Consider the following 20,854-nt stretch of genomic DNA (forward strand, 5'->3'; position numbering starts at 1 on the left):
GCGGCGCTGCTTCTCCGCCGCTGCAATAAAAATCCTTTAAAAAAACAAATTTTAATTCTAAACATTTTATAATTTTATATTGTCACGGCAACTCATGACTTGGCAGTGTGTTTGGCCCCCACATGCCTGAATAAACTGCACCAGGGCCCACTGCACCATGAGGAACCTGGACCCACTGCACCAGGGTACGGTCTAACAACCGCTCTGAGGATTTCATCCTGGTACCTAACAGCAGTCAGGGTACCATTGGCTACAGTGCTACTCCAAAAAATGAGGACCATTTACTCCAGATACGGGTCCTCCTGCACATGATGAAACAATAAAAGCCCCCTTTTCTCCTCCAACATGGTTTCGCTCTGAATCACAAGGATTCATGCTGAAAACAATAAAGTCAAGAATTCAGTGTTTGGTGCAAATATATTTTAATCACAGGCCTAGAAATTGAATAAAGTCATACATTCTCCCGAGTTCATTTCTCTTTCCAACAATCATTGACCGTTACAGTTTTTTCAGGCCAATCGAGGTTAAGTGCTGGAACGACTCCAGCAAGACCACTTTAATTATTTAAAATAAAAGACAAAAAAAAAAGAAGGGGGGGTGTGTGTCTGAAATTTGAACAAAAGATCTTGATAAAATTTAGTAAGCTAAACAGTCAAGTGTTGGACATTGAAACAATCCTCTAGCTAGTTTAAACCTGCCAGGCAAACCAGGTCCGTAAAGGATCAGCAGAAATGAATGGCTTTGATGTAGACATATAACAAAAGTTTTTTTTTTTTTTGTCATTGGCGAATGAAAAATTTTAGTCCTACTTATGATGGACAAACAGGCGTGGTGGTGTGAGAAATAAAAGGCTGATAAAAACACCCCTCATGAATTAATTACAGTCTGTCCATACAGGCATCAGTAGCTGAAAATACCAAAATATCACAGTATGACGTACAGCGGTGCTAACGCACGCACTGAGGGGTGTTAACAATTGCTGCTTGCATCTATCTAGATGGGCTGAAGCAGTGGAACCCTTCTGTCCAACACAATGGCCGTTTCTACCAAATGTCATACAGGACAACATATACAGTACCACCCTTCCAGGTTCTAGCTGAAAAATAAAAATAAAACACTTAGCTATCCAGCCTTTCACACTTTGATTCATGGCTTTATCTTTCATCATACTGCTAATGCACCAAAACTAAAATAAACTTTATCCAAATTCTTGCTAATAGAATTGTCTGAATATGGTGAAGCTTTGGACAACAAACTTGCGTCAAAACCAGGAGAGACCAGAGCAAAGGGCTGCAGCTGAAGTCCTCTGGAAACCGTGAACTATGAACCAAGACGGCTTCAGCTTGCTGAACTACATGTCACAGACAATGTACATTATTTGACGAGTACTACTTTGTTCTTTTAAGTCGAAGTAGCTGCCATAACAAAACTGCACTTTGAAAATTGAGAAATGAAGATAATGAAAAGAACTGACTTAATTACACAAAGGCGCTTACATGACACTGAAAAAAAAAAGAAGAAAAAAAAAAAGATTAACTACTAATAATTGCTAGGTGGGTTTACTCTGACAGAAACAAGATTGTAAAACGTGGCTGTACTTGCAGACGATGCCATGTTAAACCTGTAAAACCTGAACGTCAGACATCTCCATTGCTCAAATTAAGGAGGGAGGGCATATTCTAGGAAACCATGCAGCCAGATGTTATTATTAAAGGTGGCAGGTGAACTTGGGTCATATTGCTACTTGAAATTTAATTGATAACTTTTCTATAATCTGTCTTGGAAGATGAGACTCGCTGCCTTCCTCAGAGATGCAAACACCACCCACCTTGCACTTAGGCACTAAAAATCAATCATAAAAGTAATTAAATAAAGTAAATTATTCTGAATAATAACCGACTCAAGTGTGGTTGCTTGTGGTGAACTAGGGACCTTGTGGCTCTCCGGTGGAAACCTAAGCCTGGAGGCTCGACTTAGCTGCCAAAGCCAAAGATGCCCTTGATGTAGCCGGTAAGACCGCCCTTGCCCTTCTGCTCCACCTTGTCATCCAGGGGTGGGAAGGCCACATGGTTGAGAGCAAGGTCAAAGAACAGCGGCTTGCAAGGGATTGGCTGGAAGTCTGGAGGGAACTGGACCAAATTTGGGCGTTTTCCTACAAGGGTGGAGTCGAGGCGGAAAGTCTCCAGGCGGTTGCAGAGGGGCTGCAGGAAGGAGAAGGAATAAAGTGAGCATTTTATAAATCACTGATAACTGCAAGTTTACATCAATAACTCAGCCAGCCAGCATCACCATGTTTTGACTTATGGCCTTCAAGGGTGAACCAGAAACCCCAACTCTGCTAACATTAATGGAAGCTGAATGGTTTAAACTGTATTATTTATTTATGTATAAATCTCTGACCTAGAACTAATGCCAAATTCACACTACCTTACCGTTGCCCTGATTTTTCTATTGCTGACATTTTTTGGAGCTCCCTGACAAAATCCTCAGATCAGAGGCAAATTGGCGTTTGCTAGCAGCATGCAAACCTGCATGTGAACTGTTCAAGTGTTAGGAGTGTCTCGAGGAGCTACACCAATAAGAGCCCGAGACAGAGATCATGGAGAGCCCTGGGGGGAGGAGGTGGCCTGTAACAAGGAACTTTATATGTATGTTGCATTAGCAAGACGGGCCACAGTTTGTGAACCCAAAGGAAACAAGCATAAATAGGAAAGGGTCATTTTCATGTAGTGTGAACTAGGCTAAATCTGGTCTCGAATCATCTTAAAAAAAAAATTACATACAAAAAAGAAGCTGCTCTGTGGCAGATCCCTATATTTTGTTCTCTTACCGTGTTGTCCTTCACCTGCTGCTGCAAGGGAACTTCAGCAGTCTCATCGGTGTCTGAAACACAAACATTTCAGAAAGCTTTTACATAGAGCGATGCAAACAAGAGAAGAACAGGATTAAATGGATTCTCATATGGTAAAAATGTAGTTTGACAGTTCAAAAAGGGCTCTGACCTAAAATAGCAGCAGCTTGAAGGGAGTATTTTTCAGCATTGACTTCGGCAATGAGATCCTGAACGTCAGGGAGATCCTGCAGAAACCACAGAAACATGTACAGATGTTGGTATTTGACTGCAAGGTCTTTGAGGCTCCGTTTCAAAACCTGAGAAATCTCTGATGGGTATGCTTCCTGTTTATTTTGCTATGCTTATGTCAACATGATGGATTGTAAATTAAACCGTGCACTGGTAGATTGCTGGTTTTGTTTTTATTTGACCAACCTCGAGGCTGTTGTTGAGGCTCTTGGCCTTAGACTGGACCTCCTTGGCATATTTCAGCACCCTCTCATACAGCACCAGCGCCTCACTCCATTTCTTCACCAGCACATAAGACTGGGCTATGAAGAAACACCTGTCAGGGGTTCAGAGGCAAGGACACCATTAACAACACAGTTGGTATTCATGTATGAAAAAAGAAAACAAGACATGACTACAAGAGGACAGCAACGGCAAGAGTAACACATGCTATTATATGGGCAACCTTGAGGCTGTTGTTGAGGCTGGAAATCCTCAGAAATCTATCCAGAAGACCCTTAACTATTTGAATCTTAGTTGTATTCTTTGATTAGGTCTGACCTGTAGGCCTTGTAGACCAGCGTCTTGAGGGACACCTCCTTCTGGAAGGCGTGGTCGTCCTCCAGGCCCTGCAGGGTGGAGAGCTCAGCCAGACCCTGCAGAGACGGTCGTACAGAAGGTTAGGGACATGATGGAGGAAACAGAAGGCCAGTTACACTGTGAGGAGGAGGTGAGACTGTCAAACAAACAGTGATCACACAAGTCATCGCACTCACACTGATACTTTGAGGAACTGGCAACAAACAACCAATTTCTAACTCCTTATACTTATAAAGTACTACTTAAACTACTTTTAAATATATGCTGCCATTGTTGGACAATTAACGTTAACAGGGCAGTGACCTTTGTTTTGACATGTTTGGAGCTTAGAAACATTTACATGTTGTCCTTGATGACATGAAAAACCTCACCTCACATAATATTAACGTCCAGACATTTACCTGCAGGATGATGTCGTAGAGGCGGATGAGATCCTGTGGACGGGGCCCTCTCTGCTTCTCGTCCACTTCGGGTTCCTTCAGTTTAGCCTGCAGAGTGTGGGCCATGCTCTCATTCCTCTTCACCAACGTACACAGCTTGATGTAGGTCAGGTAACTGGGAGAGGAGACCAACAGCACATTTATTATTCACTTATAAAGGAGATACATGAGAAAAATCAGAAGGTGGTTAGACATCTTTATGCTTTGGTGGGGCTTACTGTGCTTTCCTTTGCATTATATGATAGTAAAATGAATATCTTTGGATTTTTGACTGTTGATCAAACAACACAAACAATCTGAAGAGGCCATCTTTCATATTTTCTTATATTTTAAATTAATTAAATTAATTATTTTATTTTATTATTATTCAGTTAAATTAATAATGACAATAATAGTTAGTTACAGACAGAGAATATGATTGCATAGTCCAACACAGGACAAGAATGTGTGATGTTGGTGGTTGTGTGAGTCTATATTTGGGTGTAATGATACACAGAAGTCACAGTTTGGTTCGAGTTTAGTGCAGTGGGGGAAAAAGCCCAAATGCATTTACTTATTTGCTGTTGTATTTGACCAGATTCCTGCAAAGAGGTTCTTCCAGAACCAGCGTTTTATTTGCCCTCACCATAACGCAACTTACTCACACGGTGATCAGCTTGTTGCGCTAACCTTCGCAAGCTTGAGCTAAGAGTGTACAGTTAATCGTTTCCAGGACGAGCTTGCGTTTGCCAGCTCTGGGTACCCATTACATGAATCAATCTACAAACTGTATTTTGTGTGCACCAGGTCGTGTCAGTTCAGCACAAATGTAGTGTCCGTTTCAAGAATGCGTGAATCTTTTACCTGTGCAGGAACTGCAGGTTGGACACCTTGCCACTGTCAGCATCAGAGCTCCTCTCCCGCTGCTTCTACAAAGAAAAGCAATAATTAACAGAAAAAATATCCACATTCTTGTTTTAATATTCCTAGAAAGTCTAAACTTAGTTGGTAAGCTGTAAATCAAACTGATGACCAGTTACTTAAAATAAAAACTCTCATCCCTCTTCTTCACCAAAACACGTCAACTTTTCAGCCTGTTGTATCTTACCGTCTCGCTCTTGAGTTCCTCCCTCACAGCCTGGATAGTGTCTCTGCACTCGGCCAGCAGGGTTTCATACAGATGTTCTTTGGTCTCCTCGTTAGCCGTCTGCACAACAGAAGCAATAATTAAGACCTGTAGTGCAACATAGCTGCTACTTATCACTTCCAACACTTCCTATTGCATAGTAGAATAGTAACATTGCCTTCACATTAAAATGCATTTATTATGGAGCATGTGCATGAAATGGGTGTGTATTAGGGAGGCAACGGTTCTCAATATAATATTGACCCGTACGGTACGCCATGCATGGTTCAATACGCACTTGTGAATCGAGGTATATTTTCGGTTTTGCAATAAAATTTTGTGTAATTTCACGTTTCCATCCTGTATTTCTCTCTGAATTGGCAATGTCGGAGCTTTAGAGGAGCACTTGAACGCAGCATGTGTTCATGTGATGCGATGGGGAAATGCCACCCTGCCAAGTAAATATCCAACATCCGGGAAGCAGGACGGCTGAGGAGGTAACACCGTCAGTTCAAAACAATGGTCTCTTTCTGACACCTTCCAACAAGCCGATTCTACCGGTGCAGAAAACACAAGAACAGAACAAGTGCAGTGCGGATGATTATTGCTAAAGATTTGTAGCCCTTTTCCGTCACCTAATCAAAACCCTCGATCCGCGCTACACTTTTAAACACTAACGTAATTCCCGACTTCTATAAGACAACAGAAAGGCATTGACGTGGAACTGGCTAAAGCACAGAGCCGAGCACTGACCACGGATAGTTGGACCTGTCGGGCAACAGAGTTATCTCACTGTGACGGTCCACTATATGTCGGAGTGGAGATGAAGAGCGCATACTTCAAACCCGTCCCCCTGTATGAAAGCCATATATAGACTACTTAAGTATAGATCTTTTTATTTAAATTGGTGACTTTATGTTTACAGGTTTATTTATTTAAAACGGTGGCTTTATGTTTTAAATGTACATATTTCAAATATTACCCCCTTTTATCCTATACCAGTCGTCAAGGATAAGAAGCACTTTTGAATTTTAAAGTTATACCTTTTTTTTTTACATATTTATTTTATCATACAATACACTTGAATGTGTCTGAATGTAAAAAAAAAAAAATGAACTTAAAAGCAAAACAAAGAAATAATTTTGGAATATATAAATAATTGTTTTTCTCCTTGCGCACAAAATGGGTACTCAAACAGAACTGAAACCGTAACCCAAGAACCAAGGTATGTATTGAACCGGGGGCTAACTGTATCGTTGCATCCCTAGTGTGTACTATCAATAGTACTTGTAGGTTTTTGCATTAACATTAGCTCATATCAGCAAAACTGACGTGGTGGATCACCATCGATGCTGATGTGACCGATCCACATTATATACAGATTAGTTAATCTTTCATAATAATGCGGTCTAATAATCAGTGTCTTGGTTGTGGCCAAGGTACAATTTGGTTACAGTTATGAAATGACAAAGGTGCAGAAAGAATTAAGGAAGAAAAAACTAATCATGTAACTATGTCAACAGGTATACAGGAAGAGTTACTCTCTTTGTAAACTTGAGGAGGAAACATTTTCTAGACAGCAAAACGGAAGTCCAGCCTGTAGAAATGTAGAGGATCAACAAGTTATCCCCCATAGAAAGAAGAAGTCTCTCCTCTTCCAGAATCTCAGCGGACCAAAGTTTCCAAAGAATATGGACAAATACATTTTTATCCTGTTTGAACTACATGTTTGTCCATTTCAAGGAATTTTGAATGTCATGACAGTCGTAGTTTGCCATAGTACCCTTTAGTTGTGTGAACCGGCTCCATGTACTCCATCCCTCGTGTGCACTAACAAGTTATATATCTCAGGGAAAGAAATATGCAGACAATTTGGCCTCAATATTGTAACTCAGACACACACTTATAACCATTTTCCACCCGATTAAAGCACTTGAATAAAGCTACACGCATGGATAAATATCAATCATGCAAACGACTATTTCATCCATTTAGGAGTCCTAGTGGTTTGATACAAAGAGCAACAGTTTCAGCATGATGACAAGCTGAGGGAGAGGCACAGGTATGTGGCCCGGCAGGCTGCCAAAACATTCCTGCACACAACTCATCAGCATTCACACTCTGGAGTATCAAGGTTCACATTTTTGTGGATGACAGGATTGTTCTTCACCTCAGCTTTCTTTCATCGAAACACTCAAACAATAGGCCCGTGTTACTGTACGATAGTATGCCGCGTCTACAGGACATGCTCACATTTAAAGCTAGGCCATGTCAGATAATTAATTGGGAAAATCTACGTGACTATGACAACGCTGATGCAGTATCTTTTATTTTAAAATCAGGTAAAGGTTGTTATAACACCTTTATGGATGACTGTCACATTTCTAACCTCTAAAAAAAAAGGGGGGGGGGGGACTGGAAGGAAGAGACACATTGGAAGAATGTTACGAGAAAATTCCTCATAGTGATACTAGACAGATCACACTGCTGCTGTCATCCACCCAAAATGCTGATGTTATTTAGTGCCACACACTCGTGCCAACACCCTGGCAACGCCTAGCATTACCGGCTCAACCCGTCAAACATCCTCCCTTGTTCAGCGGGAGGGCTGGACGGATTAACTGATTGGGGAGGAGTGGATGGATCTCTTTTACTACTGAAGGAAGGCCCAATATGGATTTTTGTGTCCCTAGAGACCAAGTGCTGGGAATCAGGGGTTACAGAAGGGAAACGTAAGGTGTGGTCTCAATATGAGGCACCTAAACTTGCTAATTTTACAACAATCATTCACTGCCACTCAGAAAGATAGTTGATGATAATTTTAGTTAATTGAGTACATGTACAATATCAAGAAAAACTGTGGTGATTCAACCTCAAAGTGGCTTCCCACACATTCTGTTAGAACCACTATTAGCTTAAGAATGGACTGTACCGATACAGGTAAGCCCCAAAAGAGCCTATTTGTTTGGAGGTAATACTAATCTGTCCACAGAGAAATGCTGGGCGTAGCCCTGTATTCATGTGTGGGCTGAAATGCACAGAATGCAGTCATGCAATGAGAGAGGGTGCATACCAGAGACCTGAGTGGATGTGGGTGTGACAGGTATGTCCACAGGGTGTTCTGAGCCTTCTGGCCAAAGAGTGCCGGAGTAATGAGCTGTGGTGGTAGTGAGGGTACATGAGACTCCAAAAGAGGAGAGTTCCACCTACTGAAAGTTTAAAGAACTGCATTGACATTGACTGTGTGTGTGTGTGTGTGCGTGTGCGTGTGTGTGTGTGTGTAGGAATGCCATGTATAATTTAAACTTTAACACCTCAAGAGTCTTTGGTCTGGAATAGTAATGGATATGGTATAGCAGAAGCAGGGTTTGGTTATCGTTTGGACAATTCTGATTTTTTGAGGAGGTCAAAATAAGTGTGCGCTTATTTCACAGAAAATAAAAACTTTTCATATTCACAATTCACTTTCTACAGTTTATGGAACGTGTAAATACATTTTCATCCAGGTTAATTTGGTAGCAGTTATTCAATAATACAAAATACCAAATGAGACGCCACAAGTCATATAGGGGAACCTGCTGCCAAGGCTAACAGGGAAAAAGGCCCTCTTGCCCAAACTAATACAAAACTAAACTAAAAAAAATCCCCCTGGTAAGGCCACAGAGCCTCAATCAAGTTCCCAACTTACAGTAAACAAGCGTCATCCAGAACAGTGAGATCAAATGGGATATTTTTTCATTATCTGAGCATGGATATTCAGGCACCGAGGGCGCACTGACACCAGGGCCAGTCGATCCGTACCGTGCCTCGGCACGATTGCCCCCCCCCCCCCCCCCGACTGAAACTTTACTGAGAAGTCCGTATATTATTTCTAGTGAACACTGCCTGCATCAGCGCATGTGAGCGCGAGCAAGCGGTGAATTTTTGATGGAGACACACAGCGGCATTTTAATTATAAAAGTACCGGTCCGTTTCCGCTTACACCACGAGTCTGAAGCCCAAACCCGACCCAGAATCCCGCTGTGTCACAGTCATCAACAGTATTTTCAGTCATAAATCGGTTGATAGCAGGGAAGATCCGGGTTGAACACTGAGCGATGATGAGTGGGACGACCTATTGTTTAAAGCCTACGTCATGTCCACATTGCGTACCAGTGTATATGCGCATGCATGAAACGTACGGTACTCAAATCCACCTCTTCCAAGCGTGCCAGGGCAAAGGAAGCGTACCGTTCAAAAGTACGGAACGGAGCTCTCACACTGGACAAACAATCCAGACTTGAGGCTCAATCGTGCCTGGGCGCGGTACGGTTGGTGTAGCATGGGTGCGCCCCGAGTGTGCAAGCAACCGAGTACTGTTTATTTTTAACTGGATGTCTGTATAAGCAGACATGATCACAAATGTTTTCCGGTGTGTATGGAACACACAGTCATATATTTTGGGGAGCATGTGGACAAGGGCACAAATTTACATCACGCAGACCCTCGTACATTTGGGCTTTAAGGCAGGAACACACCGGCCCAACCGTTGGACGTCTGAAGCGTTTGGAGAGGCTCGGACGAGGTCGGGAACACATATGTTTGGTGTGTACAGCTGCGTCGGAAGCTTTCGGAGCCGCGCGGACGTTGTCTGATCAGACTGAGCATGCGAAGTCTGAGGAGGTGGGCTGTTGGACGTCTGAGCCATTGGATACTCTGATTGGCGGTGTGCTAGCGAATCAGAGTATCCAATGGCGGTGTGTGGGCGGGGCGGAAGTGACGATGGTTAAACTCCGTATTACTCGTTCCCTACTGAGACGACGTCTTCGTAAAATAATGAGCCCGAGAGCACACAACGCGAGTGTCACCCTAGCCAGAGTCATCTTTCCAGAAATGCCAAGTATTTAGTCCACAAAGGTCTTCTCGAGTCGAACGAATACTGAACCAAGACTGTGGCTGTGTCCGAAATCATTCCCTACTCCCTACTCCCTATATAGGGTAGTTCTATGGAGGGCACTATATAGTGGACTCAAAGGCAAAATGAAAAAACACTTTCGGACACTACTCGGGGGATTTCTTTCGGCGCCGTTGATGACGTTGTCCTGACCATAATTAATATGTGTCAGATTCCGCCAACGGCTCTTAAGTCTCAAGCAGAGAAATTACCAGGATAATTATTTTTTAATACATATTCGTTGCGAAAATTTACAAAACCAAAAGAACGAGTCCTCCAGCAATAAGGGGATTCCGTCTCATTTCTTGAGAAAAAAATAATTTTCAATAATGAGACGATCACTACATCGTCCTCACTGCTATTTTTATTTTCAACGATCCCGATCGGGTCCAGGTGGACTTCAGGACCAGGTTGCAGCACTACCGGCACCCCACATCTCCGCGATCCACCAGACCTGAACAGGTTGCAGTCCGTCCCCGATCCCAAACTCCTCGGCGATCGCTCGCCACAATCTGTCCCTCATCGCCGCATCTTTATAGTTTGCAGACTGTCATACGGCGCTTTGGTTTGAATGACGGTTTTTGACGGACGAAGACCCCGCCGCCGCCTCTCGTCGGCCACGGCCGCCGGCCACTGCAGCTTATCGCCGGCCGGCCGGCCGCCACAGCCACCGCCAACTGTCGCCGCCAACCGCCGCTTATCACCGGCCGCCGCGGCCACGACCGCCGCCGGCCAGCGCCAACTGTCGCCGGCCCCTGCCGCCTGTCGCCGGCCGGCCGCCGCTCGGCCGCCGCTCGCCGGCCGGCCGCCGCTCGCCCAAAGTCTCATATAAATAATTAATATATATCGCGTTTTTTTTAAGTAAATAAAGGAAAACATCACACTTTGGCCGTTTGTGTCGTCTTGTTCTGCTCTGCAATACATATATTAAATATTAACATTTATTATTGTACGATTATTGATATTTCCTCCGCTTTTTCCTGCTCTCTCTCCTCTCGTCCCTTCGCGATTTGTCTTTCAGCGCAATGCATGATGGTAAAATTTGCTCGGCTAGTGACCATCGGCTGTACACTACTTTTCACGATGCATTGTGGGAAACTTTGAGTGCACTATATAGGGAATAGTAATGCTCACTACACATTCGGACACCCCTACAAAAGTAGGGAGTGATTTCGGACACAGCCTGTGTGTGCATTGTTTTTATCTGCACTCCGTTCCGTCATTTCCTGTTTTCCTGTTTTGGAGTACTGGCACGAGACTAGCGCCACCCGCTGTTAAGGAGGCTTATTGCATCTCGCGCAAGCGCAGAACGTACACGCTGCTGTGCTGTCGGAAGCATGTCGAAGCGGTGTGTACAACGCAACTTTTCTGCCGAACGGGTCAGACGAGAGGCAACAGAGTGGGCGGAGAGTGGTCGGATAAGGCAGTTGGACGTCTGGGCGGTGTGTGGGGGCCTTTAGACCACAAGGACACCTCAGGATGTATTTGAGAGTGCTGGCATGAAATTATATTAAGAAGAACTGCCAACAACAATAGCTTTGCATCGAGTGCGGTGGATTGATTGTTTTTATGCCCTACAATATACTGACCTGAGCAATGGCGGCCTCATTGTCTGCCAGACCCAACAGGAAGATACGGGCCTTGTCGATCTTGACAGGCACCGTTCGCCCTCGCCACTCCACCTCACTCATGGTGGCTGCTTGCTTGGTTCTTGCCTGAGTGATCAGAGCCTGAGGAGCAATAAAAAACATGCAAAATGTTGTTTATAAAAAAAACAAAAAAATAAAAAAAACAACGATCTTCTGTGGATTTCATTAATTAATATATAATCTTGTTTGAAATTATAATATATGCACACAAATTAGCTGAGCTTATTTGTGTGTTTATTGCCAACCCCGGCATGATATTGAAAGTTTATGTTACAAGAATATAACTAATGTTCAACTCTTGTATTTTCACCTCCAGTTTCTCAGCCATCATGCCTCCTCCTGCACCAGTCAGTCTCATCTGCATCAAGTCATTGATGGCGTTCTGGTCACCTGCAATCCGACCAAATCCAGTTACAAGGGGTGTGTGTGTGTGTGTGTGTGTGTGTGTGTGTGTGTGTGTGTGTGTGTGTGTGTGTGTGTGTGTGTGTGTGAGACATGAGCATTGGGACGTGTCAAGATGCCGAACAATGTCTATGTCCGGATGCCTAAATGAGTCTAAGATGGCCATCAATTATGTTAAGAGGGACCAGTTTTCTCCACGTGGGTCACTCACCAATGTTGTAAGCACAGTAGCGGATGTTGGGTGATATCTCATCCACACGCTGGCGATACAGAATTGCCAGCTCCTCAGTGAAAGCACTGGCCAGTTTCTCATAGATGGTCCTGACAAGACAAAAATTGTGTTGTGAGTTTTCCAAACATCATAAAAACTAAATACATGACAAACGGCTACTTAAACTGTCAATGTATTAAGATACTGGAGTGATGTTAAAACTCACTTGCACTTGTTGAAGGCCTCCATGGCGAGCTTCCACTCCTGCAGTTCAAACTCCACCATACCAGTCAGGTATGCAGTATAGGCCTGAAATTAAACACATGAGCCATTGTTAGTGGCTGTTGAACAAATAAGTGCATTGATGCTCCCCGTACACAATTTCAAATAATGATTCTATGTATCAGCAATGTTAATAATAATAATACTTATTTTGTTGCTTACATACTAACAAACAACCATCAAAAAATGTACAATGTGACAAAGGTTGAGAGCACTTTTGGATCGCGGCGGCTGCATTCTCACGTATAGCCCTTATTCTATACCTCTGCTCTGCGCCCTAAAAGCAGGTTGAAGGAGACTGTACCTGCGCCTCAAGTTTAGTCTTGGCATCAACACGGGGGCTCTCACAGAGCTTCTCCAGCTTCTCGCTGTGCTTGGCAGCCTTGCGCAGTCGTGCCAGCAGGTGAAACCGCTTACGTGGCTCTGTGTTGGCCTCCTGCTTCAGCTGCATGGCATAACTCCATGCACGCTCTGCCTCCATCAAAACCAGCAAGAGATACCTAAGTAGGGGGAAGGAATTGCATCAGTTGCTTGATAGCATATTTTCAATAACTAAATTCCTATCGAAAGTCAGCAGTTATCAATTTATCTCGATCAAATATATTCATTACAAAGTCTGGTTTTATTCTGTGCTTTTAAAAAAAGTGATGTGGACCAAACCAGTTGCAGATTAATGTCTTATGCACATCAGCACAGAGTGCCATCTAGTGGCCGACAGATATACCACCAAACTGTTATATTCTGGTGAGGAAATATGACCCGTATATATTAAATATGGCTGGCATTGATGGGTGAGGTTAAGCACAATATTTATTTTGGTCATTAAAGCTGAAATAAGCATAATATTTACAGCCCAGTTTATTTTTGTCATGTTTTTTTTTCTTATTTATTTGGGAAGGTAATCCTCTGGAATTGAATTAAGGAAATGGGCTGCAAGTCACATAACGTTGAGAACCTCTGAGGCAGATAACAACACTGCACTGCCTTTTGGTTGGAATGGAACAAATTCCTCTATGATGTGCATTAATATCCTGCATTAATAACAGCATTTGTATGTCAAAAGATTATATACTGTATATGACGCTCTTCCATAACATCACTTAAGGGACATGAATCTCCAACTCTGACTTCTCATTCCTCACCTGCTGTCAGAAAGCATTTCAACAGTTATTTTCTTCCCTATGAACTTGTGTCGGTTGCCCATCCTGAAGCCGAGAGTCTTGCGCAGACGACGCAGTCTACGGGAGCAGTAACCCCTGCACACAGTGACACAGATGATTACATTATAGTAAATTACCAACACTTACTCATGCATTTCCATTGTGGTTTCTCACAACCACGCAGTCAACTTTCACAAATATAAATCCTGGGTTTTCTGTGTGTATTTGACTGAATTAGACTGTAGATTGTGGTACTGATAAGTGTTAAGAGCCATGTGTACACCAGTTTCATGGCAGCCATATGGTAGTGGAGATTTCCATTCAAAATTCTTCTCAATGTATAAAATGAGAATTAGGTCTCCAAAATACATATTGTATAGACAGGAACTGGGGAACAAATCTGTGCACCCCTATGAGAACAGCCATACAACACTAGAGTTCAGCACAGACATCTTAACAGCTATGGTCCAGTTAAAGCAGTATATGGGGGCTCATGTGCAGTCTGACTGGTCACAGCTCACCTGTATCTCTGGTAGTCTCCGTGCCTGAGGCCATGCTGCTGCTGGGACTCCTTGATTATTTGCAAAACTGCGAAACAATGTTAAGGGCCACCTTATCTACATCAACACACACACACACGCTAATCCAGGGCAACATTTGTCATTAACTTTCAATGGTGTATTAGTCATGTTACCACTCGACGTACAGACAGTCTGAATGACTGACTGACTGGCAGCGGGGCTGGAAGATGTTGCAGAAACGGCAACATAGCGGTTAAAACAGTGACAATTGAACACGTCTATAGCAGCACACATTAACTAACATCATTAGCTGGTTAACAGCCCGTAAGACATGACAAAGGAAATGTGACAGGTCAAATAAGTTCGGTTTTCACGTCTGCCAGTGACAGCCTGCTTCAGTATGACACGTAGCCTAATAACGCTAGCTAACGTTATCCTCTAAGCGAGCTAGCTAGCAAGCTAACGTTAGCTTCTGATTCTGACAGATTCGCCGGAGCGAAGACAAAACCGCCGCTACACGTCTGGTGCTGGGAAGGATACTTTCCAGTCCGAGTCCTCCATCCGGTGATTTTCCTTTGTTTTCATTAATGGAGGACAATTTAACTTCGTTTTGCTTGTCTGCGGCCATCTCTAGATGCTAACTGCTAAGCGGCACATACACACATGCCCAGTGTGAAGTGGAAGAACTGAGAGCAATGACGCCACAGGGACGAAGAGACATCCAAATCTCGCGAGATTTAACTGGAGCGTCTTTACGTTGTGACTTATCTATAGTTTTACCAAAACTAGAATTAATTCCTGATGCCATAGTATTTTAAAAGAAATAGTTCATTTATAAATGTTTCTGTTTTGAACATAAAAATGTTTTATTTATTGGACTGTATGCTGAAGCCGTTTATTAAATCATGGCTGTTGATTTGTGCTTTTTTCTGGGACAACCCTGCCTGATGTTACCGTAAAATTGGAAAGGAATCCATTCTAGCTTTGGTATAAGTGTGTAGATATTCATATTATTAACTTATTAAATGCCTTGTGGGGTCAGGAAATCATTTATTAACCTGATTTTCTCAAAGTCCCTGTTGCATAGAGTTTAGATATACATGTGAAATATGGAGATTGTAATATAAATCAAAACTCATGAACAGTTTTTCTAGAGTCAAGAATGATTTTCGAACCTCAAAAAAATATTAATATTGATTCACAAATCACAACAAAAAAAATTAACTATGAAGAGACACTGTATATTTTAATAGAAAGTGAGAGGAATAATCACACCAAACATGCAATCCTCCTCAAATATTAAAAAAAAATCACCCTGATGAATTCAGACTGAAATGAAACCTGATCAAATGCAGTGATCCACCTCTTTGCCTTTGAAGTACTGAGAAGAGGCTGTAGGACAAGTGAAAGTCCTTACATCTTACCCAATACAATTACATAAACAATGCCCCCCCACACACACACACACACACACACACACACACACACACACACACACACACACACACACACACACACACACACACACACACACACACACACACACACACACACACACACACACACACACACACACACACACACACACACACACACACACACACACACACACACACACACACACACACACACACACAGGTTTCATTTCCTTTAAAAACCAGGTACATAATTGCCAACAATCAGCAAAACATACCTAAACATCAAACATCCACAATTCCTAAGTAGGTCCTGTCTGGTAGATGTGCCGAAGCTTTGTACCTGGAAAGGGTGGAAAACTGAAGCAGCACAAAGTTCTGACTTTCCTTTTAGTTGCCAAAACAAAACGTCCATTCAGATATTTTCGGCAGCAGAAATGTATGTGGAGAGAAAGTTCTTGATCTCAGAGATGTGCTTAGTCTCTTTGATGGTGGTGTCTCTGCTGCGGACTTGGAGGAGGCCGCTCTCCAGCGTGTTCTCACTAATCACCACAGTGAAAAGCACTCCCATCTCATCATACCTAAAATGCATCGACACAGAGGCACGCATCAGCTCACAGTAAAAGAAACGCAGATCATTTGCTCATAAAGAGCCATTTTGCTTCCATAACGATGCTGAGTTGCACTTTACTTTGCGTTCAGCTGCTCCAGTGACGTTGGCAGAGTTTCGAGATACCCAGGCCATGCAGAGATCTTAGCCTCCATAAACTCCTGCAGCAGTCCTTCACAAACCTACAAAATAATCAAATGGTCATTCATCTATTTTCACCCTTCACTAAGCAGTGAACACGTTCAATTAGTCACTTTTAAGATGTGTGTTCACAATGTAATTACGATTTGTTTTTAAATAAACAACACGGATGTCAATAGATGTCTTTCTTACCTGCCGTAGCTCCATAGTGGCTCCCCTGCCAATGTCTAAAGCCACTTTGACCGGAGCCAACACTGGGTGCAACTTCAGAACCTGAAATCAACAGTGAACCAAAACTAGTGACAGAGGATCACATCACAAAAGAGAGGGCAAGTGGCGAGCTGGAATATATCTTCATGTTTACAAGTGGATCAGCTGTGGACCTTCACCTTTCTCTGCAGCAGCTTCTGCTTGCCGCCTTCTTTCTTGAGCCGCTGCAGTGAGTTGGACAGAAAGGCCATCGCACCACGGTCCACGTTCCCGGTGACCGAGAGGACATGAGGAACCGACTTACGACCATCTCGGCACTGAATCATGTTTGGAAAGATAATTAACACTGTATGTGATTACCGTGAAGAAAGGCAAGAATCGTAGAAAACATCTGCTTGTCTGCATGTTTTTGAAACATGCCTTGAACGTTTTGATGCAGTGCGATGAGCAAAGGTGTTACTAATAACATTGACGAACAATGGCTTCATCATTTTATCGTTGACACCTGCGCTTTTCCTGTAGGTGGTACCACATATTATGGGGGGGGGGGGGAGAAATAGTTTTGCGTCGATCAACATGGTTCAATATTGTTCATCACGAGGTGGTAAAATATTTCTCTTCCACCTAACAAAAGTACATTAAGACTGTGTAAAACTACTTTTTAATATGTATATTATAGACAAATATCACCAAATGGACCTGAAGGAAGTAACACCCCTGCAGTCTTCTGACCAAGTAATACTTGACCACTATTCTTCTAACTTCTCTGGAAGTATCTCCATGTCTCCGTCAAGCATGATTGCTAGATTAATGTTACAAACTACAATGCTTCTACACTCTGTACTTGACTTTTCAACAATGGCAGCATAATGCCAAAATAATAAGAAACTGAATGCAGACGTAGAAAGCACATTTACAAAAAAAAGAGAGAGAAAAAAAAAAGAGGGTGTCACCATGAAGACATCCAAATAAAAAGGGAGAAGCAGACCGACCTGTAGCTTAGACCGGACTCCTTTGTGTGTCTGCAGCAGCTCGGTGTCTCCTCTGCTCCACAGAGTCTCCAGGGGCTCCGGCCCCCATGGGAAGGTGTAGATGATCCTCACACCCCGAGATGCCGCCTCCTCGAGTTCCTCCTCTGGGACCTCGTTACTGCTGAAGTCTGAAGGAGACAGGGCAAACTGGAAAGATACAGGATTTTATGGTTATCATTAAAGATACACCCCTTGACAGGGGACTGCACCTTTTCTGACTAAGAACCATAACAGCTTTCTGTGCTCCAGCTAATGAATGTTGCACAATATTAGCAAATAAAAGACTGCAAAACTACCTTGCAATTATAAATGTATTGTAATCACAACAAAATCTGCACCAACCTCTGCCACATACTTTTTTCAACGTGTGAAGAATGTGCACATATCAGAGTGATGATGAGGATCTGTTCAGCTTCCATGCAGTGCTCTGAAATACCGCCTAATATTTAACAATACACACCTTCCTCCACCACTTCAGTCTCTGTCGCGTCCAGTGATCCAGCCACTGTGAAGAGGTACGAGGAGAGCAGAACCACACCAGAGATGTCTGGGTGACCTCAGCTGGGCTGGCAGAAAAATAAGTTACATTAGTGTTTAAATAGTACTATTTTATGATGAAATACAGCATGAAAGTAAAATCTCCACCTGGTTAAATTATAAAGTTTTCAACAACATAAATGCAAACAATTATTCAACATTCATATCCATCAAAATGAAATGATCACATGCACTTTCTGGCATTGTCTTTGGAAATGGCCATAAAAGCCAAATAGAAGTCTAATATACTGATTACATGCTCATATTGATGTACCTTTTCATGGAATTAGCAGTCAGGGAGCTTACCATATTGCTAGCATCCCACAGTGAGACTAGTGGATAGAAAAGGTGTACTAATTTAGAAAATATATGTTTTTTTTCCTATTGAAGACACACTATTGCTACGTCCATATACTGTCTTCATATAACATACAAGTGGTATTCATACCACTGTGGTGGTAACTCATCAAGCAACATTGAGCATGAAGGATAAAAATTAAATGATCTGTAAGAAGAATACACTTTTTTTTTTTACAAGTATCTTGCCTCACCAACCAGAGCTGTCTGAGGGCTGGAAACACAGTCCAGTCTCAGCCAGGCCGAAGGGCAGCTTCCTGTTCACCAGCTCCAATGAGGGGACAAATTGCTCCAAGGCACCTGAGAACAAACCGGACTGATATTGTAGTCAATTCATTCTACTGCTGTACTCCAACAAAGAATTTGATTAAAGTGGAACAACGCAGTTTATTTGTTACGCTACAAGATGAGGATGTGACATTAGTCATGTCACCAAGAGTGATGCACAATCCTTTTTATTCCTCTACAAAATTTGACTGGTGCAAGATTTGGTTGAAAATCAGTGATGTATAAACTGATATCGAAGTTGAGGATGGCCACAAATCCCAGCACCTTTGCAGAGAGTTACTGTCTTAAACCATCATGACCCTAAACCTAAATATAGTGTTTTATGGAAGCCCTGAAAACTACCAGTTACCATCCTATATAATAAAAGACATCAGAGGACAATAGCTACTTGTAAGATCCCATCAACATGATACAATCGAGCGGTGAGTCTCTCCGGACTGTTGTTCTACCTTGCAGAAAGTTTGTCCTCAGAGATGGGGACCTCTCAATGAGCGTGTGTACCTTCTGGATGAGCAGCTCCTTGCTCACTTCTTGCTCATCGAGCAAGCGTTTTAAATGTCCAAACTCAACAACCCTCAGTTGCCCCCGTCCATCCGGGCCCGTGTCCCCGCCGCTGCTCAGAGTGTTGATCCCAAACACCTGAGCCGTGGACCGGGTCACGGAGCGCCACCACTGGTCCAGCAGGTTCCTCCGCAGCTCCATGCCCAGAGGGCCGTAGCTGCAGCTCATCCCACGCCGAAACAGCTCCGCGTTAGTCCGACCGGGAGACACATAGTGTCTGTCCACACAGAGCTGCAGCAGAGTGCTGACCGAGTCCTCACTCGCCGCTGTAGTGCAGTATCTCCCGGTGTGCTGCAGAGCCAGTGTGACGGGTTTTAGCACGCACTGACGGCTTGATGGGACGTTTCTCACACAGAAAGAGAACATGCCGACAAACTCGAGACGTCAATCCAAAGAGTGTCTATAGAAGTGATGAATCCTCATGAGTAAGTCCAAATAAACTTTACATGCGAATGTAAAATAAACGATGTACATTACAGGCTTTAATCCAGGCCTCCTTTTAAACGATAGTTAACACAAAAATACAAGCTCAGTGAGGGGTGACTTTACCCTCCGCCTCTTCAGCGTTGTTTGATAGCATATTGCAGCTAGCTAACGGCGTGTATGCTACATCCAGCAAAAGCTTTAAAGTGTTTTAAACAAAATACACACGCGTGGCAGTTTCCCGCTACTGTTGCCACACAGTTAATGTGCAGTGGTAATAACCGCTGGACAACGTTTGAAATTCACCGGAGTTACATTACATGTACTGTATGACCAGGAAGTGATACATTTTACATCCGGGTTACGTAAGTCTGACCGTCAAGTGGTGCATTCAGTGTCGATATGAAATACCGGGTACCAGATTTAAATAAGATTTAACTTCCTTCATATTCGAGATTATTTTGTGACAAAATAAGGGTATTGTTTACCTACATTTTAAATATATATTTTTATTTAGTTAATTAAATTGTCAATATTTCAATAGTCTTAATAGGTTTAGATGACCGAATAAGATGCTGGTGAGTAAATACTTTTATTCTGTTGCTTAAAAGTAGTTTGATAACTTTAGTAATCCCCCTCCCCCCAAAAAAGATGAAACCAGTCAATAAGTATCCACCTATTGCTCCCAAAATGTGGGGCGGGAACATCCAGGGATTGCAAAGATCCATGATGCCCCATAACATGCACTTTTTTCTTGCAAGTCAGCTCAATATTAGCAAGTCAATGCAGTGCGACTTCTTTCATTCCATCCATCTGACTTCAAACCTATTCACTTTGTAACCTATAAATATAACACTGCACATGCTGATTTATCAAAACAATAACCGTTCCAATGATTCATTTCACACAGTTAACAC

General features: G+C 42.8%; 3 protein-coding genes across 4 annotated transcripts in view; 1 reads left to right on the forward strand and 2 right to left on the reverse strand.

Annotated features, from left to right (window-relative positions):
* The window catches only part of ten1 (TEN1 subunit of CST complex), a 233,303-nt gene that overhangs the window by 22,895 nt on the left and 189,554 nt on the right, over positions 1-20,854 (forward strand). The gene's annotated exons all lie outside the window — the stretch shown is intronic.
* srp68 (signal recognition particle 68) lies at positions 406-15,042 on the reverse strand. Its single transcript, XM_084006389.1, has 16 exons — positions 14,905-15,042; positions 14,365-14,431; positions 13,826-13,939; positions 12,988-13,183; positions 12,628-12,710; positions 12,402-12,511; positions 12,099-12,178; positions 11,729-11,869; positions 5,189-5,287; positions 4,945-5,009; positions 4,063-4,216; positions 3,623-3,717; positions 3,269-3,398; positions 3,003-3,078; positions 2,831-2,883; positions 406-2,201 (listed from the first exon to the last, which is right to left on the reverse strand). The coding sequence occupies exons 1-16, from the start codon at positions 14,990-14,992 to the stop codon at positions 1,974-1,976; spliced, it is 1,779 nt and encodes a 592-aa protein (XP_083862515.1). The 5' UTR covers positions 14,993-15,042; the 3' UTR covers positions 406-1,973.
* On the reverse strand, positions 15,598-20,257 carry polg2 (polymerase (DNA directed), gamma 2, accessory subunit). Of its 2 annotated transcripts, none has more exons than XM_084004884.1 (8): positions 19,403-20,257; positions 18,864-18,965; positions 18,232-18,332; positions 17,733-17,918; positions 16,920-17,057; positions 16,723-16,803; positions 16,471-16,571; positions 15,598-16,360 (listed from the first exon to the last, which is right to left on the reverse strand). In XM_084004884.1, the coding sequence occupies exons 1-8, from the start codon at positions 19,878-19,880 to the stop codon at positions 16,195-16,197; spliced, it is 1,353 nt and encodes a 450-aa protein (XP_083861010.1). In that variant the 5' UTR covers positions 19,881-20,257; the 3' UTR covers positions 15,598-16,194. The 2 variants fall into 2 exon arrangements, with proteins under 2 accessions (XP_083861010.1, XP_083861009.1); XM_084004883.1 differs by having other exon boundaries at positions 18,232-18,337; positions 18,860-18,965; positions 19,403-20,256.

The sequence above is a fragment of the Eutrigla gurnardus genome (assembly GCF_963514095.1).
Source record: "Eutrigla gurnardus genome assembly, chromosome: 3".
NCBI classification, from domain to species: Eukaryota; Metazoa; Chordata; class Actinopteri; order Perciformes; family Triglidae; genus Eutrigla; species Eutrigla gurnardus.